This window comes from Bison bison, unplaced genomic scaffold (assembly GCF_000754665.1).
Source record: "Bison bison bison isolate TAMUID 2011002044 unplaced genomic scaffold, Bison_UMD1.0 scf7180017864525, whole genome shotgun sequence".
Classification (NCBI taxonomy): domain Eukaryota; kingdom Metazoa; phylum Chordata; class Mammalia; order Artiodactyla; family Bovidae; genus Bison; species Bison bison.
The window spans coordinates 3077214-3101814 of record NW_011495076.1 but is presented as its reverse complement, the minus strand read 5'-3'; the positions used below and the strand labels follow the sequence as shown (position 1 = coordinate 3101814).

General features: G+C 39.8%; 1 protein-coding gene across 2 annotated transcripts in view; it reads left to right on the top strand.

Moving 5' to 3' along the window:
* Positions 1-8041: 8041 nt before the first annotated feature.
* AOAH (acyloxyacyl hydrolase (neutrophil)) overlaps positions 8042-24601 on the top strand; it is a 189970-nt gene continuing 173410 nt past the window's right edge. For both annotated transcript variants that reach the window (XM_010831159.1, XM_010831158.1), the window contains exons 1-2: positions 8042-8140; positions 10927-11771. In XM_010831159.1, coding sequence (XP_010829461.1) covers positions 11645-11771 — 127 coding nt within the window. In that variant the 5' untranslated portion in view covers positions 8042-8140; positions 10927-11644. The remainder of the gene's footprint in view (positions 8141-10926; positions 11772-24601) is intronic.

The window sequence follows — 24601 nt, the reverse complement described above, 5'->3', positions numbered from 1 at the left end:
TCCATGTTTACCCATCTATTTGCTATGAAGTGATGGGACCAGATGCCATGATCTTAGTTTTCTGAATGTTGAGCTTTAAGCCACTTTTTCACTCTCCTCTTTCACTTTCATCAAGAGACTCATTATTCTTATTCACTTTCTGCCATAAGTGTGGTGTCATCTGCATATATGAGGTTATTGATATTTCTCCTGGCAATCTCGATTCCAGCTTGTGCTTCTTCCAGCCTAGCATTTCTCACAATATACTCTGCATATAAGTTAAATAAGCAGGGTGACAATATACAGCCTTGATGTACTCCATTTCCTATTTGGAACCAGTCTGTTGTTCCATGTCCAGTCTAACTGTTGCTTCCTGACCTGCATACAGGTTTCTCAAGAGGCAGGTCAGGTGGTCTGGTATTCCCATCTCTTTCAGAATTTTCCACAGTTTACTGTTATCCACACAGCCAAAGGCTTTGGCATAGTCAATAAAGCAGAAATAGATGTTTTTCTGGAACTCTCTTCCTTTTTCGATGATCCAGCGTATGTTAGCAATTTGATCTATGATTCCTCTGCCTTTTCTAAAACCAGCTCGAACATCTGGAAGTTCACAGTTCACATATTGCTGAAGCCTGGCTTGGAGAATTTTGAGCATTACTTTACCAGTGTGTGAGATGAGTACAATTGTGTGGTAGTTTGAGCATTCTTTGGCATTGCCTTTCTTTGGGACTGGAATGAAAACTGACCTTTTCCAGTCCTGTGACCACTGCTGTTTTCCAAATTTGCTGGCATATTGAGTGCAGCACTTTCACAGCATCATCTTTCAGGATTTGGAATAGCTCAACTGGAATTCCATCACCTCCACTAGCTTTGTTCATAGTGATGTTTCTTCACATTCCAGGATGTCTGGCTCTAGGTGATTGATCACACCATCATGATTATCTGGGTCATGAAGATCTTTTTTGTATAGTTCTGTGTATTCTTGCCACCTCTTCTTAATATCTTCTGCTTCTGTTAGGTCCCTACCATTTCTATCCTTTATTGAGCCCATCTTCGCATGAAATGTTCCCTTGGTATCTCTGATTTTCTTGAAGAGATTTCTAGTCTTTCCCATTCTATTGTTTTCCTCTATTTCTTTGCACTGATCACTGAGGAAAGCTTTCTTATCTCTCCTTGCTATTCTTTGGAACTCTGCATTCAAATGGGTATATCTTTCCTTTTCTCCTTTGCTTTTTCCCTTCTCTTCTTTTCACAGCTATTTGTAAGACCTCCTCAGACAACCATTTTGCTTTTTTGCATTTCTTTTTCTTGGGGATGGTCTTGATCCCTGTTTCCTATACAATGTCACAAACCTCCGTCCATAGTTCATCAGGCACTCTGTCTATCAGATCTAGTCCCTTAAATCTATTTCTCACTTCCACTGTATAATCATAAGGGATTTGATTTAGGTCATACATGAATGGTCTAGTGGTTTTCCCCACTTTCTCCTATTTAAGTCTGAATTTGGCAATAAGGAGCTCATGATCTGAGCCAAAGTCAGCTCCTGGTCTTATTTTTGCTGACTGTATAGAGCTTCTCCATCTTTGGCTGCAAAGAATATAATCAATCTGATTTCGGTGTTGAGCATCTGGTGATGTCCATGTGTAGAGTCTTCTCTTGTGTTGTTGGAAGAGGGTGTTTGTTATTACCAGTGCATTCTCTTGGCAAAACTCTATTAGCCTTTGCCCTGCTTCATTTTGTACTCCAAGGCCAAACTTGCCTGTTACTCCAGTTATCGCTTGACTTCCTACTTTTGCATTCCAGTCCCCTATAATGAAAAGGACATATTTTTTGGGTGTTAGTTCTAGAAGGTCTTGTAGGTCTTCATAGAACTGTTAAACTTCAGCTTCTTCAGCATTCCTGGTTGGGGCATAGACTTGGATTACTGTGATTTTGAATGGTTTGCCTTGAAAATGAACAGAGATCATTCTGTCATTTTTGAGATTGCATCCAAGTACTCCATTTTGGACTCTTTGTTGACCATGATGGCTACTCCATTTTTTTCTAAGTGATTCTTGCCCACAGTAGTAGATATAATGGTCAACTGAGTTAAATTCACCCATTCCAGTCCATTTTAGTTTGCTGATTGCTAGAATGTCAACATTCACTCTTGCCATCTCCTGTTTGAACACTTCCAGTTTGCCTTAACTCAACCATATTTAAATAAATTGATTTGTCATATGGCACTTGGGGTCCACTGTGAGTCCACAGAATGTAAATTCAGTGAGGATGGGAATCTGTGAGTTTTCTTAACTTCCATGCCTGCAACAGCACCTGGCCATAAGGCAATCAGTAACAGATGATCAATAAATGTGTTGAATGACTCAATGAAGAGTTTCCCAGAACCCTATGAAGACTGTTCAGTTCAGTTCAGTTCAATTGCTCAGTCATGTCTGACTCTTTGCAACCCCATGAATTGCAGCACTCCAGGCCTCCTTGTCCATCACCAACTCCCGGAGTTCACCCAAACTCATGTCCATCGAGCCAGTGATGCCATCCAGCCATCTCATCCTCTGTCGTCCCCTTCTCCTCCTGCCCCCAATCCCTCCCAGCATCAGAGTCTTTTCCAATGAGTCAACTCTTTGCATGAGGTGGCCAAAGTACTGGAGTTTCAGCTTTAGCATCATTCCTTCCGAAGAACAACCAGGACTGATCTCCTTTAGAATAGACTGGTTGGATCTCCTTGCAGTCCATGGATCCAGTCAAATAAGGCTGACTTTTTAATTTCCTTGACAATTAATAGGAAATTATTTGGTTTTATTTAAAAGCCACATATTGGCACTAAATCAAACATTGTCATATTTTATTATAATTGTTTTCATGCTGAATGTCTGAAAGCTGTTTACTGAAAAATCTTGTCTTTCATCAATAGAATATTTCCTTATATTTTTATTAAAATTTACATATGAAAGAAAATGCAGAGAAAGGACCACTACTTGATTCTTTCCATTAATAATCATGTAACTTAGGACCTCTGACTCCATGGAAGTAAAAGATCCAAGTTTCAGAGCTAACAATGTGAGGATTAAAATTTTCTGCTGTTGCTGATTGAGAATGAACTATTTCCTGCACGGTGAAATTCAAGGACGTCGTTCATGGTGCTATGTGTTAATGGGATTGTCTTTAGTATAGCTGGTTGAAGCCTGCACAGATCATTTCCACATGGGTATATTGAGTCAGGCCCGCCTTCTAAACCCACAGGTCTGTTTTAAAGTCTGAGCACTTTCTCACATCAAAGAGTGGAAAAGAAATTTCTGAATCAAAAACTAAGTGGATTTCTTATCTCATGGCCTGCAGCCATAAGGTATTCTAACCTCCTGGGAGAGATATCTCACCAGAGCTTTTAAAATGAGGTGCCAGATTGTTGCTTTACCTCCACTGGGCAGTTTGCAGGGAGATGCTTCAAAGGAGCCGGGTGTACAGGAAACACCCGGTTAGATGGTTCCATTCTTTTTGACTTGAATACTGGGAGGGTAGGGGTGTTGGTAAGACAGAACAGCGAGACGGTATCTCCCGAGAGGCTAAACCACTCCTGAAATGTATTCCAGCAAAGCAGAAAACACCAGGGGAAGCAGATGGTCTAATTAATGACTTCAGGAGAAGATAGAGGGATGAGGGTCTGAAGAAGGGTCACCCTTGATCAGAGCAAACTGGCAGGTTCATAGTTTGCAGGGAAATCAACTCTGCTGTCTTATTAAAACAAGCATGACAAATTGGGAGGAAATTGCATGACTGTAGACTTTCTGAAAAGATAACACTCTCACTTCTTGTTTTTTTTGCTACACAGATATAGGACTGCCTTTCAAATCCTAACTCAGGTGCTCAGCCTCCTTTGCATCCTTTGCTGATATGATTCCACAACATTTATACTAGGGTTTAGTTCTGAAAACAAAATTGTATGCCTTTAATGCTTTTCCTTTTGCATAATACTCCTGAGAACATGCTGAAAAATGTCATCTGTTCCACTGTATTGCCATAATATCTTTAAATCTTGCACAGCACTTTTTATAATATCTTTAAAGTTTTTCTTTTGGCTTGCTCCCCCCTTTCCCCCCATGATTCATTTATTGAATACCTGCCATGAGTAGGTGCATACTCCACAGTGATAGAGCAAAACAACTTGCCCTCAGCATCCAGTGGAGGGGGTAGGGGGGAAGAAGTAGCAGATGTCCACACTAATGTCCAGGCTACAGAGGCAAGGGCCAGTGGAGGCTTGCCTGAAGTGTCTTGGTAACAATGAGAATGGGTCAAACACTTGTGCTTGGCAAGGGACACAGGAGGTTTTTGAGAAGAAGTAAACTTGAACAAAAAGGAGCAGTTGTCCTGGAAGATAAGGAAAAGGATATTTCAGACAGAGTGAAAGTTCTTGCAAAGGCACTGAGGCATGAACAGCTGGGCATGTCTAGGCACAACACTGGTAATTTGATGCCAGCAGAACACCTGGGAAAGTGATGAGAAATGTGACTGAAGGGATGGAGTCTCAAAATGATGAGGAGACTTGTGAGCCCTTCCAAAGAATTCACTCTTTATTTGGTGGACCGTAGGGAGCCATGGCGGGTTGTAAGCATCAGGATAATATGATCTACTGTGTTTTTTTTAATAAGATTACTATTTTTCTTCAACTCTAATTTCATCTTTAATAAAACTCCTTGTATCTTTCTTTTTCTCTAAAAGCCCATATTATCATAACATAAGGTCATTCATGGATATATTTATTCTGGTTATTTGTTTTTTTTTTAATCTATTAAGGTATATTCATCCCTCCCTTTGCTTCCCTTCCATCACCTTCCCTTTGGAGGCACTTGGCAGAGTCTGGACGTGGATTTGGATGCAACATTGTAAGCATCTTGCTCTGTGCCAGATACTGTGTGAAGCAATTTCATGATCTTCTCTCCTTTTCCCTTACTCTCTGTCTACTAACTCTTGACACAGTGACTGGGGATATCAAGAAGAGATCTTTGAACCGAATGTAGAACTCCAAATAAGCCTGTAATAGACTGCTCTGAACTCATTGTGTGCATCTGGGGCTCATGCAATAAAATAGTATACACTTAGCTCAAGATATGACAACCCACTCCAGTATTCTTGTCTGGAGAATCCCAGGGATGGAGGAGCCTGGTGGGCTGCCATCTGTGGGGTCGCACAGAGTCGGACACCACTGAAGCGACTTAACAGCAGCAGCAGCTCAAGACAAGTTCTCAAGGTCTCCTTATATTTAGCCACTTTGCTTCTGAGATCATTCTGCAGCTGCAATGTCCTACATCTTCCACATGTAACTTGAAGCTGCTTTTAGCATTTCGTTCATGGTTAGCTTGAAGCTTAGTGAATTTTATTTACACTTCTTCCGTGAAAATATCCCCAGAAGAGATTTAACTAATCCATATTTTTCAAATGTAGTGGCAAACTCCCTATTAAGTCAGGACCCTGGCTTACTCCCGACAGTCCCCTGACCATAGGTTAGCTTGTCCCTTTTCAGTCTCAGCTGTGATTTTCATGAAAGTTTTTGCCAATATGTTTTTCCATGAGCTGTCCGGAACAAGAGTTAGAGAGAAAAGTGCCTTTAGGGAGCATCTGCTGTCCATATTTTAAAGAAAACACCACTGGGAAGAATAGGACGAGTCAGTGTGCCTCATTCCATCTTCCAAATGCTCATAATGCAAGGTAATCAAATATATACAATTGAGAAAGAAAAATATTCACATATATTTATGTATAATACACATGGTAGACAGTTACCTCCCAATAATTCTCTTTCTCCTTCTGCTTATAACTCTGGATTTTCACTGAGCATGTTGCCATCAGAATAAAGACCACCTGCCCCAGATTCCTTAAGCTAGGAAGGCTTATATGACTATTTCCCAGCATCCCTGGTAGCCACGTGTGGCCAACGAGATGTATGCAAAAATGTTCGGAAGATTTGGAAAGAAGCTCTTTATAAAGAAAGGTGTAAGCTTCACTAGCCTTCTGCTTTCTTCTAATCCTGCTCTGGAACATAGACATGATGGCTGGAGCTCTAGCAGCCATATTAGGTCTAAAATTTTCTGCCCTACTAGTTCTAAGATAGTTGAATAGAAAATTAGAAGCTTGGGTGCCTGAAGACACCATGGGACAACCTAACAGCCCTAAACTGCCCACTCTGAACTTCTTTTATCTAAAAAAATAAAAGAATGAATGAATGTGCTTCAAGCTTATTTCACCTGTTTATTTTATTCTGTTTTGTGCATTCGAACTCTGCTTTATACTTTGCAGATCTAGGTAAAACTAGTTTAAGCCCATATTCCCCCCAGTCTATAGCATACGGGAGTCTAAAGCATATGAGACTATTTATAACATGTGAAAGTCCAAAGCCCTCCCCAAGATACCCGTGAATCCCTGAGCATATAAACTCCGGGTCCCTCTGCCTCTGGACCTGTTACTACCTTCTTTGCTCTGCCCAGCTCTGATCCAAACATGAAACTCATTTCCTCATTGATTTCCACAAGAATCCATTCAGAATCTGGGCAAAGCATCATCTCTCACATGGCACAGCAAACAACTTCCTCTTCATATCACAACTTCCTATTAGCTCAGGGTTTTTTGTCACCCCCATGTCCCAGCACTTCTCTGCTGCCTCTTCAGTCAGCAAGACCCCAGTATCTCATCTGATTCTGCTTCTCCCTTCTCTACTGCTATTTCCTTCCTTCTACGTTGTGTCCAAATTCTACCTCCTCACTGCTGAAAAGCAACTCCTGCCACAGTTCCTTTTCCCAAATTTACTGTCAGCTGACCAGCAGACAAAAGAAGTTCATTTTAAAGAATTCACTCTCCTTAGAAGGCAGTTGCAGTTATAAATGGCATACCTCTGCCAGCAAGTGTGAATGTATCTCTAAAAGTCTTAAGAATGTCAGAGTGTGGGAATGGGGGATATGATTAACGGGGAGCAAGAAAGGAGTGTTGGAGTACAGAACTCATTGTGTGTCTGGGTCACAGCGTTGCTGCCATTGCCACACTGTTAACACATTGAGGATCACTGGCTTATTTTCTGGGGGGTGTCTTTTCCTGCTGGAAGTTACCAGTGTACCTCTTGGGGTGATTTTCCACATTCTCTCTTATCAGGTGGTTACTTCCTACAATACATCTGCAAGTTCTCTCCCTCCACTGATAATACCCATGGCTGGCCACTCCTCTAGTGTGTTCTGAATTTCTACTCTGTATCTACTTAAGTGCATAACTAAAATGGACATCCCTTTAAAGGTTCTGAGAAAATGTACAAAGTAAAACATGTTAAAATTCCAATACTGGAGAAGGATAGTGTTAATTCATTGTTAGTTTTAAATGTATCTAACACTGTTAGTTTATTTTAAATTCATGTTGTCTCTGTAATCCTCATAATTTTCCTATGATATTTGGCATCATATAACCCATTCTATAGTTAAATAAGCTGATACTCAGAGAGGTGGATCAGCTTGCCCAAGAACATACAGTAAAGTGCTAAAACCATGATGAAGATGAAAACTCACCTGATCCTAAGCCCAGAATGCTTTTTTACAATAATTTTATTTATTTATTTACTTTTGGCTGTGCTGGGTCTTCATTGCTGTGCGAGTTTTCTCGGTGCAGCGAGTGGGGACTACTGCTTAGCTGCAGTGCTTCTCACTGCTGCGGCTTTTCTTGTTGCGGAGCACAGGCTCTAGGGCACGTGGACTTCAGTAGTTGCAACTCCTGGGCTCTTGAACACAGGCTCAATAGTTGTGGCACACGGGCTTAGTTTCTCTGCACATGAGGGATCATTCTGGATCAGGAATGTCTCCCGCATTGGTGGGTGGATTCTTTACCACTGAGTCACCAGGGAACCCACCCCCCGCTCCACCAGAATGCTTTTAATCAGCCGGCATGCACCCTTCTCCTGAATTAATTTAGGATTTCTGCAGCAAGGAACAGAAGAGACTGAATGAAAGTAGAATAAATAAACTCTGACTGCGGAGGAGGGGCCAGCAAAGGATCTGGGCTTGGTTTGAACCGACAGTCACCCCAGAAAGTCTTGGGAAGCCAGAAGCATGGAGACAGATCCTTGGTGTCAGAAAGTCAGAGAAGAGGCACTTTTGAGAGAGCACCGGAATTTACAGTGTCTTCTGTCACCCAGGTCAGTTTTGTTTTGGGTTTTTGTTGTTTTTGTTTTTCTGATTAAGGAACTTGCTGTGAATGAGGTGACTGAGGCCAGTTCAGTTCAAAAACTAATCAGGAAGCATATTCAGACAGAACAAGCCACAACCAACCACCAGTGTTACATTCAAGAATTTACAAACCCTCAGCCTTCTGCCAGCAGGACAGACTGTGATTCGAATCCAAACGCTTCTGGTGAAGTAAGTAACAAAGTGCTTCAAGGAAGAAATCTCATTTTCTAAAAAGAGATTTTGAGAAAATCAGAATTGGAGCCTCTGACAGCAGGAGGTCCTCAGGGGACATACACAGGGTCCAACAAGGGGTTTTTTGTGAGAAACCACGCCATAGGTCCAGGGCCTTTCAGCAAGTTGTACAGAGATTCTAGGCCATGTGCACTCAGTGCCCAGTGAGACGGCCAGGGGAGAGGAGACCAGGAGTCTGAGAGAGCCTGTGCAAACGGTAGGGCCCACCGCCTCCACACCCACTTCCACCACCACCTGGGCAGCTGGAGGGAGGGTTTGTTTAGCGGTGTGTGGGCACATGCACTCCCTTCAGTATCAATTAGCAAGTCATTTCCTGATTTCTGTGTTCCTCTTTTGACCCTGCTAACTAAGAATTCACCCTTCAAGCATGAAAATCACCTCTGTTTAGGGAAAACCCACTACATGTTGACATTCCCCTGCAGCTGAGGAATTTCAGCCCTGGAAATGACAAAGGACTATCTCCACTGCAGAACTAAGCCCAGGATTCCCAGTACAGCCCACCCTGCTTGAAGCCTAAATATCCAGTCTACCTCAGGACCACGATTCCAGGAGTGCTTGTGGGTGAAACTCCCTGAGTTCGTGCACACATGACCACGGGTCTAAAACTTGCCCACTGTCTTAACACTGAGAAATGTCCCTCACCCTGAGGTGGCCCAGTCTGGCTCACAGCTACATACCTAGACTAGGAGACCCTCAGGAGCTCCAGTTTGTTCTTGTTGTTTACTCACTAAGTAGTGTCCAACTCTTCACAACCCCATGGACTGTGGCACTCCAGGCTCCTCTGCCCATGGGATTTTGCAGGCAAGAATACTGGAACTGGTTGCCATTTCCTCATCCAGGAGATCTTTCCAGCCCAGGGATCAAACCTGTGTCTCCTGCATTGCAGGCAGATTCTTTACTGCTGAATTACCAGGTAAGCCCCAGCAGGCCCAGAGCCTGTGCAGTGGCTCTTTCTGAACCTATGCAAAGATTCCTCACCCACCTATTGTTAGCAAACTACCCTCTGTGCTCCTGGAGGGCTGGTTCTGTACACAGATGGTGTTCAATAAGTGCAGCCTTTAATAAATGCAGGCAGTATCATTTTCCTATATCTTGGCCTGCAACTACTGTGAATGTCTTATAATAATTCTCTTGAAATCTGGCCTCGGGTGCAGATTTCCTCATACTCCTGCTGGGATAGCAGTAACCAAAACTTTGTTTTACCAAACACTTCTTGCAGGGCACACTGCTTTATAGCATGAATCCATTGTCTATTTTAGTCCTTCCTAGAATCCTGAGAAATATTATTATCCCAACATAAATGAGGAAACCAGAGTTTAGAAAGGTTCCACCACTCGTCTAATACTTGACCTAGAAGTGAACATCAGACAGGATAGCTGAACAAGTATCTTTTTGTCTTTGCAGGCAGTACTAGTAATAACTCTGATTCTGCCTCCTCAGGAATTCTCTAGAATTTCCCTGGGTCCTGACCCCTCTGGTGGTCCTGGTGACCTCTAGAGCTTCCCTTGGCCACAGGGTCAGGGACCTTGCAAACCAGCAGATCAGCCTCAAAGGAAGTCAAGGGCCCTTGATGAGCAAGACATTTTTGGTAGTCATTGACCCAGCCAGTGCTGGGGACTTAAGAAGGGAAACACTCTGGTGTTTGTCACAGATTCAGAAATTTGACAAATTGGCATTTGTTAAACTGATGCTTTCTCAAGGAATCTTCAAACCATAAAAATTGGTATCTCCTACATCCTAGAAAGAATGCAACTCTAAAATTCTACCTGCTATTTAAAATGTTACTCCTTAAGTAAAAGCAGGGGGAGGAGGAGGAGAAGAAATCTTTACCAATTTTGATTTCTAGTAAATGTTACTAGAAATATTATATTTAATTAAAATTTTAAAACAATTAAATAATTTTTAATATTTTTATGTATTTGGCTGCTCCTGGTCTTAGTCACTGCATGCAGAATCTTTAGTGACATGGAAACTCTTAGTTGCAGCATATGGGATCTAGTTGCCTGACCAGGGATAGAACCCTGGCTCCCTGCTTTGGGATCGTGGAATATCAGCCACTGGACCGCCAGGGAAGTCCCTTGATAGCTTTTATAATATTTTATAAAGTCTATAACAAGCTTTCTTCAGAGCCTAATAAGGGAGAATGTTAATTGCTTGATCCCTAGGCCCATCAGATTGCGGCCATTTGCCCCAGTCTTCTTATCTTATTGGATAAGGAACGGCTTGTGACCTTGCTGTATCCTATTTTAGAACAAAGCATTTAGATTATATGTCTTTATCTACAGTCTGGTTGAGTTTTCAGTTAGTTTTTTTTTTTTTTCTCCTTGTAAAAATAGCATTCGGTTCTCATCTTCAAAGTAGAAAATCAGCCTCTCAAAAATGAATGAATCATTCTCAGGTGAGGGATCTGAACATACTTTGAAATTCTTCAGAAAAGAGATGTATCATACACAGCCAAGTAAAAATGAATTGATTAATTTCAGCTCATTTTTTTTCTTATTAGATTGAAAATCCAGCAGTGCCAAGTGCCCAATGACTATCTCATTGGTCATTTTCTGAACACCAATGAAAGGCCCTAGGAAAACTTGACCCTTGAAGGAATAATCCAACATTTCCAAAGGAAAGCAACTACTTGATCAGAACATTCTTTAACCACCAAAGGAGCCTGATCTCAGCATATAAAACAGTTTAGAGCAAAACTGTATAACTTCTGAATATAACAGATGGTAATTTTTACAGTCTGAACACTGCTATCAAATTGCTAAAGTGTTGTGTGTTTGTGGTTGAGGTTTTCTTCTTCAGTTTTACTTTTAGTTTAGCTTTGTTTTGCAAGAAAGAAAGAGGAAGAGCTGCCTAACCAGGCCACAGGATGATTCCGGGAGGCTTCAAGGTTCCGAGGGTTTACCGCCACTGACTTCAGCCAGCAAGTGCAAAAGCCCTCTTGGCTGCCTCAGATGCAACCTGTGGCAGCTTTTCCTTCAGTTTGCAGCTTAGAAGAATTGTGCACCAGGGGCTCCTCCAGCTCTTCCCAGACCCAAGACGTGCGGCTCCCTGTCTGGGTTCTGCGTAGTGAAAAATGTGTATGTGAGTGTGGTGAGCGTGTGTTAAAGGACAGAAGAGAAATGGAGAGAGACTAATCAGTTCTTGGGCCTCAACTTCAGCATCCTTCAGCCTGCAGCTTCTGTCACCAGCCTGAAGTCTCCTGATACAATAGCTCTGAGATGAAGTCTCCTCGGAAACTCATTATGGCTGCTCCTGTGTTTTTTCTCCTGACCCTTCACACCTTGGCCTCTTCAGGCTATGGCAACTGGCCTGACACCAGACACTCCAATGGCCATGCCTGCATAGGTAAGTAATTAGTCTGTGCATTTTTTTTTTAAAACAAACTCAGCTCTTTTTTACTTCTCATTTACTTCTTTTTTGATATATAAATTTATTTATCTTTGGCTGCACTGAGTCTTCATTGCTGTGCTCAAACTTTCTCTAATTGCAGTTAATGGGGGCTACTCTGTAGCTGTGGTGTCTGGCTTCTCATTGCAGTGGCTTCCTTTGTTGCAGAGCATGGGCTCCTCAGGTTCGGTAGTTGTAGAATGCTTGCTTAGTTGCCACGAGACATGTGGGATCTTCCTCAGGTATCAAATCCGTGTCCCCTGCATTAACAGGAGGATTCTTAACCACTGAACCACCAGGGAAGTCTTATTCTGTGTATTTTTAATGTGAATATCATGGGGTCAAAATCTTGGCTTTCATAGAAAACCACCTATTTAATGGCATCCATGGCCAAAAGAATCCAGTTAAAGTATCAATAACCTCACTAGCAGAGAAAAATTTTGAGTCTTAAAGTAAGCATTCACTCTGTATACAGATATGCGTGTATAGAAGTGTGCTATATAGTTGCTAGCTTGAATTAAAAGTGTTCCACCTCATTGGTGATTGAAATCTTCTCCCCTTGGATGGCAACTGTAAGAGTCTGAAATTCTCAACTGCCTTTCAGGACAACAGGCAGCATTATATATCAGAAAGAAGGTAGACTTTGACCTTTGAACTGCTGCCATCCCCATCCTCTGCTCCATCCTGTACAATCTGAAACTTTGAGCAACTTACTTAACACTTCCATGCCTCTGTGTTACCAATGAAATGAGGCACATAATACCCACTTCATGGGGATGCTGTGAGAATTGAGATCATACATGTAAATTTATGGTGTTTGCACACAGTAGGGATTCAGCAATCTTAGTTTTGTTCTTTCTGTCAGTGAGTCCAGAGTTGACAATAAACAGTCCCCTGAAAACATTGAACACTGGCTGAGATAAGGCTCTTTCACTTAGCTTTTATTAAAGTATTTTATTTCCAAGTTGTTGTTTGGTGTTTTTGTTTGGTGTTTTTGTTTGTTTGTTGTTGTTGTTGTTGTTTTGGAGAGGAGTAAAAGTAGGGTAAGACCTTTGATATTCATATCATACCTGGAGATTCCCAGCAGGCTTTCACAGGGTCGGTCCATGGAGCCAAAGTCTGAGTAGTAATTATTCAATGAGCAGATCCCAGGAAAGGAGCCAAGAAAAGAACTCAAGGGATAAGCATAGTGGCCATCTCTTACAAATGAAAAATTGGGATACAGAGTGTGACACATAAATTATTTCTGGAGACTGGAGAGAAAATATCTGATTTAGTCCTATTTCTTGAAAAAAAAAATCATGATTTCCAGTCATTATACATGGTAAAGAACACATCCCTGGTTTAAAAGTCTTCTTTTAAATTAAAACCTTAAGGCCCAGATTCCATGAGAATCTATTCTTCACAGACCTGGAAACAGACATCTGTGGTCCCATTGGAAACATGCCTAGGAGGTTGTCCCCACTCAATATTTGGTTCCATCCAATAATTATTTACCACCTTCTTTTTTCTCAAAACAAATACCTCAAGCTTATAAAATGAAATGCTCTTGAGAAAGGCTTAAGTGAAATCAGTTTTATTTTTAGGATGGTTGAACTGAGATAACTTGGTCTTACACTTCCATAAAGTAGACATAATATACTCATTTCCTTTCCTGCCCCATTCCCAATGAGGCTCAGAGAGTTAGCAAGAGGTGTTGAGGGGATCCTATGATGTGGTTGTTTTGATTATATTTTACTGCAAAACAAATTTTAAAATAACCATTTTGTCATACCACAATTTTGTGGGTCAAGTGTGTGCCTTCAGCAGTTGTGGCGGTGGGAGGTATCTCCTGAAAGGGGACCTGGGGATGCCCTTAGTCACCGGTCAAATGTGGAAGTGTCTTAGGAAGCAGCAAAGTAAGCTCACTCCACTCTCAGCTGGTGGTAAGAGGGAGAGCCTCTTGGAGAGGGTGGGAGTAAAGGAGGAGTTGCCTGTTGGACTTCTGTTAATCCCAACAACTTTCAGATGAAAAAGCAAGACTATATGCCTTCCAATTTACTGGCTCCCATAATCCAGAGTTTGCACATAAGAGGTCAACCCACACAGAGAGGGATTCTCCTTCTGGCTGTCAATCTAACTTCCTAGAAGAAAGAATCTGGGCTAAGTCTTTAGATCAGTGAATAAGAGGCAGGTGGGAGTGAAGAGAGCTCACAGTGCAGATGTGGCTGCCAGTTTCGGGGATGGAGTTGGCAATGCTCACGGAAGTGGGGACTGTCGTGACTGGAGAGATGCTCCACAAGGAGCCACTGTAGAGGTTACCGAGTGACTGAGCCAACATCCCCATCATAAACAAACAACCGCAGTGCCTATGCCAGGAAGAGCCTTTGCAGTGGGAACCAGCCAGCAGATCTGGAGGGCATGGCCTTGAACATATTCCAAAATCAGAACTAAGCAATGCAAAACCCTAATGGCCTCTTTCCCTAGTTTTACCATAATTTCTTTGCACTGAACTATACATTTCATTTGATCACCAAGCAAATTCTGATTCTACTGTGCTGGAATGGGCAGGGCCTCTTTCTGCTGCCTTTCAAATGTTATGAAATCAATATTAAGTCATGTTCATTTTTGCAAAACATTATTTTCTTTACATGGATGATTTAGGGGCAAAATAATCCTTACATTTCGAAGTCATTGACATTTAAATGTATTCATTGACTTTTGAGGTTGTTTTTGTTTTTTGTTTTTATTTAAGCCCTATTTGGTGCTCAGGAAGCTTTTTAAAGAGTTTTAAAAGAAAACAAAAAACCTTTTTTCCATCATTCATGTTTGGTTAAGTATGTATAATGCCTTGGGAGTAAAGTTAAAACCAACCCCCACATCACACATACAATGGTCAGGGATGATTCTATGTTCGAATGATAAAGAGGAAATGATCCTAAGCATTCAGCCAGCGGGAATGATAAAGTAACAATGTCACTGACAAAAATAGGAAAGATTTAGACAGAGCCAGCAGAGAAAGTTGAAAATCTATGATAACAATTTACATGGACAGAAATTTTATTTTCTCTATTTTTCTATATCTGAACACTTGTTCATAAACCATCACAGTCACTGCTGAGGACAGAAAACATTTCATCTTTCCACTCGTGGGTTTAGGTTTAGTCTCTCCGGATAATTCAGGGCTCTTTTCCTTCTCCCCTCTCTGAGGGTTGCTCTCGGTTCTTGGGGAGAGACTGTGTGTCTCCCTGACACTTACAGTCCCCGGCCCTCAGAGCTCCCACATGGAAGTGTCATGGCTGGTGCAGCTCTTTGGCTGGTATTGGCAGTCCGCAGTTACTCCCTGCTGGTGCCTGCTCACCTTCACCCTCACAGGCCCTGCTGAGGCTCGAGGTGTAGCCATTTGCCCTCTGGTTCCCAGCTGCAGCTTCATGCAACCCTCTGCACTTTGTCCCTCACTTTCCCGTTTCCCCTCTCCTAAATCCTCTATTTATATTTTTAGATTATCATAGAATTTAACCCCAACCTTGGCGCAGATGGTAGGTTTATGATCACCTCAATTTTTCGCTAAGCTCACATCTGCCTTTTGTTTTTCTGGCTTGTTCTGGGTCATACCCCTGCAGAGAAGACCCACAAAGACACTCTAGAGAGAGGGGCACAATTCTGGGGAAAGATCCCAAAGTGTGCAAAATTGAAAAACAGTGGGCAGTATGCCTTTCCTCAAGAAGAAAGTGAATAAATTCTTTTTTGGAGGGAAAGGGAGACACAGTAAACTAGATTATAGTTTAAATATATTATGAGAAAGAGGGGAAAAAAAATGTCACAAAACATTAAGTGGAGTGAAATCCCCCAGAAGTTATAATGTACCCACCTTTCTGTTTACATAGCTGTTATCCCAGATAGGATGAACAGCGAAATGCTAATTGTGGTTGTGTGGTTATCTGTGAGTAATGAGGTTACAAATGATTTGTAATTTCTTTTCAGCGCTTTCTGAATATTCCACATTTTCTAGATGAGCTTGCATAAACAATAGTAAGACATGGTGGTTAAGAGTAAGAGAGCTTGGACTCTGGGCTCAGACTGTCTGGATTTGAGTCCTAGCTCTGCCTCTCTGTACATACGTGACATAAGGGCACAGCTTCACGCTCTGTACCTCGTGTCCCCTGTCTATAAGATGAAATTACATGGGACCTGCATCCTAGGCCGGTGTGGAGGCTTAGGTATATGTTCATACCGCTGTTGTGTCTGACTCTTTGCAACCCCATGGAACTGTAGCCTGCCAGGCTCCTCTGTCTATAGGATTGTCCAGGCAAGAATACTGGAATGGGGTGCCATTTCCTCCTCTAGGGGATCTTCTTGACCCAGGGATGGAACCCTGGTATCTTACATCTCCTGCATTGGCAGACAGGGTTTTGTTTTTCTTTTCTTTTTTTTTTTAACCACTGAGCTACCTGGGAAGCCAGGGTGATGTGGAGTAAATACACATGAAGGACTTACAACTGTGCTCAGTACATAGTAAGTACCCAAAGGAGTTGTGATTATGTACTCTTTGGGAAATCAGTAAAAAACAATTGAAAATATGCTATAAAAGGCCTAAAATTGAACCTAATATAAAGCAATGAGGCCCGAGCAAACTGAATAATTTCTTGTCAATCTTTATCTGCGTAACTACAAATTCTCAAATCTTGGCTATCTTATTGAAAGATGCACTTATGGGAAAAAAAAAAAAAGCGTTCATAGTCTATTAGCTTTCTATTGCTGTGTAATAAATTGCCATACATTCTTCAGTTTAAGACAACGTAAATTTACTGTCTCACAATTTCTGCACATGAGAAATCTGGACATAGCATAACTGGGTTCTCTGCTCAGAATTTTACAAGGCTGAAATTGAGATGTCAGCTGGGGTTGCAATGTGAGTTGAGACTCAGGTCCTCTTGCAAGTTCACTGGTTGTTGGCAGAATTTAGTTTCTTGGATTTTCAGGACTAAGGTCCCATGTACTTACAAGCTGTCAGCCAGGATCACTCTCAGCTCTTAGAGGCTACTCCTTTACAAAGGAAGTTAACAACATACCTATTTCTTTAAGAAAAGCTAGAGGGAAAAAAAAAAAATCCTCTGTTTACAGGGTTGACCTGATTATGTTGGGTCCAATAAACTTGACTAACTCAAAGTAGACTAACTAAAGTCCTTAACTGCATATGCAAAATCTCTCTTATCCTGTGTGCTAGGTCGCTTTAGTCATGTCCAACTCCGTGCGACCCCATGGACTGTAACCTACCAGGCTCCTCTGTCTATGGGATTGTCAAGGCAAGAATACTGGAGTGGGTTGCCATGCCCTCCTCCTGGGAATCTTCCCAACCCAAGTCTCTTCTGTCTCCTGCATTGGCAGACAAGTTCTTCACCACTAGCAACAAATGGGAAGCTCCTCTCTTATCATAGAACATAACATAATCACAGAAGTGATATCCAATCACATTCTGAGGTTCTGCCCTCACTAATCTTGTCATTCTGCCAACCACTCATAGAAATGATTAAAAAAGAAAAGTCTCCAAACTAAATGCTAAGGAGTGTTGCAAAAGAGAATGTATGTGACTGAATCCCAAAGTGATTCACCAAATAGGCATGACTATATAGAGGAAATTAATAGATGAAGAGAATGCTGTGGGTTGAGGGTTTTTTGTTTTGTTTTGTTTTGTTTCTGAGGGGGAAGGGGTTGATAGTCAAGATTTTTTCTCCCGCCTTCACACTTAGAATTTGAAAAGAAAAATAAATTACTCCACTATTATTCCCTTTCTCTAATAAACTAATTGTTCTTCAATGTTAACAAAGAAGACAAATCTTCCGAATCTTTCCCTGGACAAAGTCCTTTTTTTAAAAGTATGATTCCCACAATTTAAAAATGTCAAATGTAAATTAAAACAGATTAGATTGCCCTTTAACATAAGCCCCAGATTCTTTCAGATATAAACAAGTGCAAGAGGGAATTCTGATTATTATGGTATGAGGGGCTCGTGAGCCCTCTGTGCAAAAGGCCAAGCATAACTGGAAAGACTGTCTTAAGCAACCATTTTGGGACACTAAAAATCAACCATTGGACCACAGTGAATTGAGGAATGTTTATTCTTGAAAAACTGCTTGCACTTCAAGAAGAACAGTAAAACTCTGACCTTTTTGCCTGAGGCTGCTCCATCTACCCTGGCCCTCAGCTTAGTTAGTGAGAACAGTAGTTTCATTACCGTGGAGCTGTCTGCAAAAACCAGCAGGTCTACTGCTAATGGGACAGGCTTGATTCAGCCAGGATTCAAAGATGGCTTTGTTGGCTAAAAGTGATGGACTCTGTTGGGAATTAACAAGGAGAACACGCAGTTTGCTAGCTTAAGGTTTTGGCCCTAGGTGAGACAATGACGATCAGCCAGAAATTTCACAGTGAAGCCCTAGTAATGTGAGCATCATAGAAGGCCAAGATAAGGTCTCCACACATCCCTGACTGATTTGGAAACTGCAAGTGTTGGGAAGACCTGAAAGAGCCTAAGAAAAGTAAAGCCAACTTAGCCACAACTTTGAATGTATTCACCAACCCATTTAAATTCATTCCCTTTTTTTCATAAAATATAAGAGGAAGGAATACTTTCTAGATCATTCCATCTTTTACATTAATATCAAATCCAGACAAAGACATCACAAGAAAAGGAAATAAGAGACTGATATCCTGTATGAACATAGACACAAAAATCCTTAAAAAAACATTAAAAAACTGCATGCAGCAACATATAAACTAGTTTATACCCCATAATAAAGTACCATTTATCCTAGGAATGCATGGTTGTTTTAAGATCTGAAAATCAATTAATAGGATATATCAGATTAGTAGAATAGAAGCTATAACTACATTATCATCCTGATAGAAACTGAAAAATAATTTGACAGAATCAATCACCCATCCATGTTAAAACCACTCAAGAAGTTATGAAAGAAAAAGGAACTTCCTTAACATGATATAGAGCATCTATGAAAACTTATTACTAATGTTATATTTTATGAGGGAAGACTGAATGCTTTTCTCTCAAAATCAGAAACATGGTAGATGTCTACCTCACCACTTGTACTTAACATTGTTTTGAAGATTCTATTCAGCTTAATAAAGAAAGAAAAATAATTTAAGCAAGCAAATTGGAAAGGAATAAGTAAAACAATATTTTCAGACATGTTCCTGAATATATAAAATCCTAAGGTATTTACAATAAAAGTACTAGAATTAGCAAGTTTAGCAAGGTGGTCAGATTCAAGATTAATATAAAAATTAATTATATTTATTTATATTAACAGCAAATGTTTAAGAACTGAAATTAAGAAAACAATTCCATTCATAATGTGATAAAAATAGGAATAAATTGAACAAAAGAAATGTAATTACTCTATACTGAAAACTATAAAACATTGTAAAGAGAAATTAAAGGTGCTTTACAGAAAAGGAGAGATAACTTCAGGCTAATGGATCAGAAGACTCAATAGTGTTAAGATGGCAATACTCCCCACATTGATCTAATAGACTAAATACAATTCCTGCAAACTCCTAACATCTTTTTTTTTTGTAGAAATTGGCAAGCTGATCCTAAAATTTGTATGGAAAAGACAAGAAGCCAGAATAGCCAAAAATTTCAAAGAAACCAGTTAAAGAGCTGACACTGTCTGATTCCTTACTCCAAAGCGTACATAATTATTAACTCAAAATAGATCTTAGACCTCAAGGTGAAAACTAAAACTAAAAACTTTCAGAAAAAGTACAGAAGAAGAATCTTTGTGATTTTAGACTGCGTGAAGACTCTTAGATACGACATCAGAAGAACTATACAAAAAGAAAATACAAGTTGTACTTTATTAAACACTTTGTTCTCCAGAAAACATCATTAGAAAGTGAAAAGAATATTAAGAAACTATATTCGCAAATCATATAGACATCACTATAGCAATTATTATTTTAGTTAACACAAATGACAATTTTCACTTTCAGAATCCAAAATTTTAATGTATGCACTATGATAGTCAGCAGTGTATAAATTTCAAATTTCAGTGCATCTGGGTAGGAATCACTAGCTAGCCCATGAGCAGTTGAATCACTACTTGTCTGAAAGGCCTCAGGTATATTGCTTAACCTCTCTGAGTCTCATATTTCTCATCTGTAAAATGGGAAGTACCAATCTCATGAGGTTGCTGTGAGGATTAAATGAGATATAGTTTGTGAAAACACCTAGTAGAGAGCTGAAAGAACAAAGGTCTTTTCATAATTTCCTTAAGCTTATTGAAGTAGAAGGCAACTATTAAAAAGCTTATTCAATGAGATATTGTTTGATAAAATACAATTTATTGGGTTTTTTTGTAGCTATAAAAGCATATATGACTTCCATAGAGATTTTAGAAAATACAGATATTTTTAAAGAATGTAATGAACTGTAGTCCTCAAAGTCAGATGATCACTATTGATATTCAGGTATATTTCCTTGCAAAACCATCTAGGTTTATATTTATAACGAGTTTAGATCTTGTTTTATTGTTTTATTTAATTTCTAAATTTGGATTGTTAAGTAGACAAGTAAAAGTAAACACCTTTTTCTTTCAACAAAATGTGAGAAATTTGGCAGTAGTAAGCTGTTGCTGGCAGGTGAGAACTTCTCAAGTTAGCAATTAAGTTTGTGGATAAAAATGATTGGGCATAGTCTAAGATTATTTTTCTATCTATCCATTTACTCATTATTTGTCTACCCTTCTTTCTATTCATCCATCTGTCCATCTATCCACCCACCCATTAATCCATCTTCTTCTATCCATCCATCCTCTATCTTAAAATTCAAATATAAAAGTAAATGAAAAAATAAAGTTATATTCTTCTGAAAGAAAATCTGATTGGTTAATTTCTTTGATAATAAGATCTGACTTTGCCATTTAGGTTTATACAGAGGACATTTTTCATAGCTTGAATGAACTATATCTGTGGCTCCAACATTTGACAAAAATGTCTATGAGGTACACAATAAGATAAAGAATTTTACCTCAAATGTTGTATAGGCAAAAGTGTATTGAAAAGAACAATATTTCAACTTGCCAATTATTTCTGAGCATATTAGTTTTTAACAAGATCTCTCTAAGTGAAATTGTAGTAGGTAGAATTAAAAGGTAAGTCTTAGTAAAACTTTTTAAAATATTTCTCAGAAATTGAGAAAGTGGAAGGCTCCATTGATTGGGCAGCAAATGTTTTTGCAACTCAGTTTTATCAAGTTTTTTGCTTTCAACACAATTGAAGGGAGACTTAATAATTTTCAGTGATGTGATCACTTTCAGATTTTTGACATTTAACTCAGAGGAGTTAAAGAATTGAGTGACACCACCGTATCAGAAGTCCTTGCATTCTCTTTTACTTCTTTAAGTAAGCATGTTTTCTCAGCTGTTATCTCTTTAAAAATGAAAAATAAGAACGTTGGGGTTAGCAGATGTAAGCTTTTGTATGTAGAACGGATAAACAACAAGGTCTTACTGTATAGCATAGAGAACTATATTCAATATTCTATGATAAACCATAATGGAGAAGTGTATATTTAAAAAAGAATGTATATGCACACATATATATATCTGAATCACTTTGCTGTACAGCAGTAGTTAACACAAATTATAATCAACTATACTTTAATTAAAAAAAAAAGACATGATACTTGACATGAACCTTGTGTCTTTACAAGAGTAAGTAATATTTTTCAAAAGATACAGGTATTAATTGAAATAGTCCAACCATCTCATTAAAAGATGGAATTCCAATAAAATTTTACCTTTATTATTTAGAAATTGTTTATCAAATTAACAATACATATTGCTTAGGTAAGTTAATTTTACTAATAAAAATCTATCCAGAAGAATTTTTAAAATACTTTCAGTGTTTTATTCACAAGAAAGTAAAGGTTTTATTTAAATTTTATACATATTTTTAGTGTGAAAAAATACCTTCAACCATAAAAATACATTATATTGGGATAAAACTCTAGTGGAAGGAAAGTTCAGTGAAATAGACTTTTCACTGAAATATGAGTTCAAGGAAAGGAATTATCAATGCAAATTTTTCACTGTGAAAGAAGAATTTGATCATATATTTTTAAAGTAGATGAGAGTAAGTATAAGTCATTATAATATTTAGATTCTTTTGGATACATATGGAAGATTAATGTAATTTTTCTATTGTAATATTTACAATCTTCCTGGGATTGTACCCCTTGCAACTAATGGAACTTATACCCCTTAATAATATTTTAACATCCATTAAAATGTAGAAGGGTACATAGCTTTTCAAATTTCTTTTGGGGGTTCAGAGCAAAATGTTTGAAAACCATTAATCTATATTCTAGTGGAGAGGGAAATGGCAACCCATTCCAGTATTCTTGCCTGGAGAATCCCAGGGACAGAGCCTGGTGGGCTGCCCTCTATGGGGTTGCACAGAGTCGGACACAACTGAAGCAACTTAGCAGCAGCAGCAGCATATTCTAGAGCATGAAGCTGGTGGTCTGTAATCTGAGCTTCAAGCCTCTTCATGATCTATCTCCTTCCTAACTTTCTTACTCTTCCTTTCCCATGGAGCCTGGGCTCAAGTCTTGGCCAGCTCTTCTCATTCTCACATTCAGTTCTTTAGAAATACTGCTACTCTCTTCCTGAAGTCCTTTCCTGCCTTTTTTCTGTCAAATAAGGTCCTCCCATCTCGTAACACTCAACTCCTCCAGGAAAATGTCACTACTTACCAAAGGCAGCGTTAGTTTCTTCTGATGTGTTCCCAAAGCACTAATAGGTCTCGCCACCAAACACTTGCAGGTTGCAATAACTAGATTATTTTTCTAATCTTCAGCATTTTCTAGTGTCCTGTGCTCTCCTATTCTTTGTATACTCAAGCCTCTGAGCACATAGTGGGCACTAGTAAGTATGTGTTGAGTAAGAACAGGATGGATCGACTCCCAGTGTCCTCACTGTCTTTTCTTTATCATTGTTTTCTATGTATTTCTAAATTAGCCAAGCACACTATTCTGTATTTCTCAGCACAGGCTGCTAATTGCCTCTTGCTGCTTTGCTTGGACTCTGCCCCCACTTGGATGCCCTTAGCCTTGTTCTCACCAGTAATCATCCAATATAGTGCCTCTTTCACTGCCAGTGTTTTTGGGAGAGATGGCAGTTTGAAACTCACTGAGCATTTTCTCATAAAAATAATATTCCAGGTGATGATTGGTTTAGGACACAGAGCCTAATCTGCCCAAATACATTGAAAATACAAAATATCTATAATAAAAGTAAATTCAACCATAGAAAAGGAAAAAGACTAGTGATGTTACATGTTTTTCAAAAATAGGTTTCTGAGCTTCTATTTTTAAAAAAGAGTCATGGAAGATACGTTCTTTACCCTATGATGGTCCCAGCAGGTGGGGTAGAAACTAACCTGAAACATCCACTCTGCGCCAGGCACCATGTGCATTATATGTGTTGTATCACTTAATCCTCACAAGACTTTTGCCAGGTTTTCAGATAGCCTTTGCCGAATTACAAACCTCTGTGTACTTACACAGCAATCATTTATTAGCTTGCAAGCCTGTGGGTTGGCATTTTTTGCCTGGGCATTTTTCAGTGACCCTTGAGCTGGTCTTAGGTAGGCTCGCTACCGCTGCTGCACTCAGTTAGTAGATGGTGGAATGATGAGCTGGATATTTAGAATGGCCTCATAGCAACTAACACACACACACATTCACAAACCTGGTAGTTGGCAGACTATTACTGGACTTTCCCTTCATGTGGCCTCTCCAGCAGACTAGCTCAAGCTCATGGCTGTGAAATTCTAAATGGGAAAAATGGAAGATGCAAGGCCTCTTGGGGTCTAGAGTTGGATCTGAAAAGCTGTCACTTCTACATTCTACTGATCAAAGCAAGGTCACAAGGCCAGATTCAAAGGGCTGGAAAATAGATATCACCTCTTCATGGGAGGAAGTATAAAATGTCTGTGACCATTTTTAATGTATACCACACAAGGGCATTTTATTATTCTGTTCTGTGGGTACCAAAAATCTGGGTTCAGAGAGGTTAACAATCCCACCAAATATAACAACTCACAAATGATAGAAGCAAGATTTGAATCCAGGTCTGTCTGAGCCCCAGATTCTTCACTCTCTACTGTACCCTGGTTTCTCCCTTCTCTTTCCTCCCCTCCTCTCTCTTTTCTTCTCCTACCCTCTTTGCCTATCCATGTCCAGACTGAGAGAAGAAAGCGGACAAAAAGGTGAAAGTGTAGTATTCACAGATGGGCTGTGTGCTACCCTATCTGGCTTGGTAAATAATATCCTAGGGAAACAAGGCTGGCTGCAGGATCATTTTAGGTGATTGTTTTCCTACCTTTCTTTCTTATTTCCTTTTCACCAAAGTGAGAAAGTCTGGGTATAAAGGTTGTTGGTTAGAATTACAACATATAAAACTATAATCTCTGCTCCCACCCGATTAGGAAAATCTGAGAACAGAATTTAGTCATTTGCGGAGGGGCACCAGGTTGGGGGAGATGGGTCATATGGGAAATGAACTGAAAATGTCATGCTGGTCCAACAGGGATGCAAGGACAAAAATCCAGGTGGGCTGTGACTCTAAAACCTGTGTTCTACACTTCTCTGGTACCCAAACCAGAAATGAAAGAGTCATCCTTGATTCTGCCTTCCTCACATTTCTCATCAGTTCATTAATAAATCCCCTTGGGTCAACTTCCACAGTAGATCCCAGATTTGTCTATTTTCTTCCACTCCCACTGTC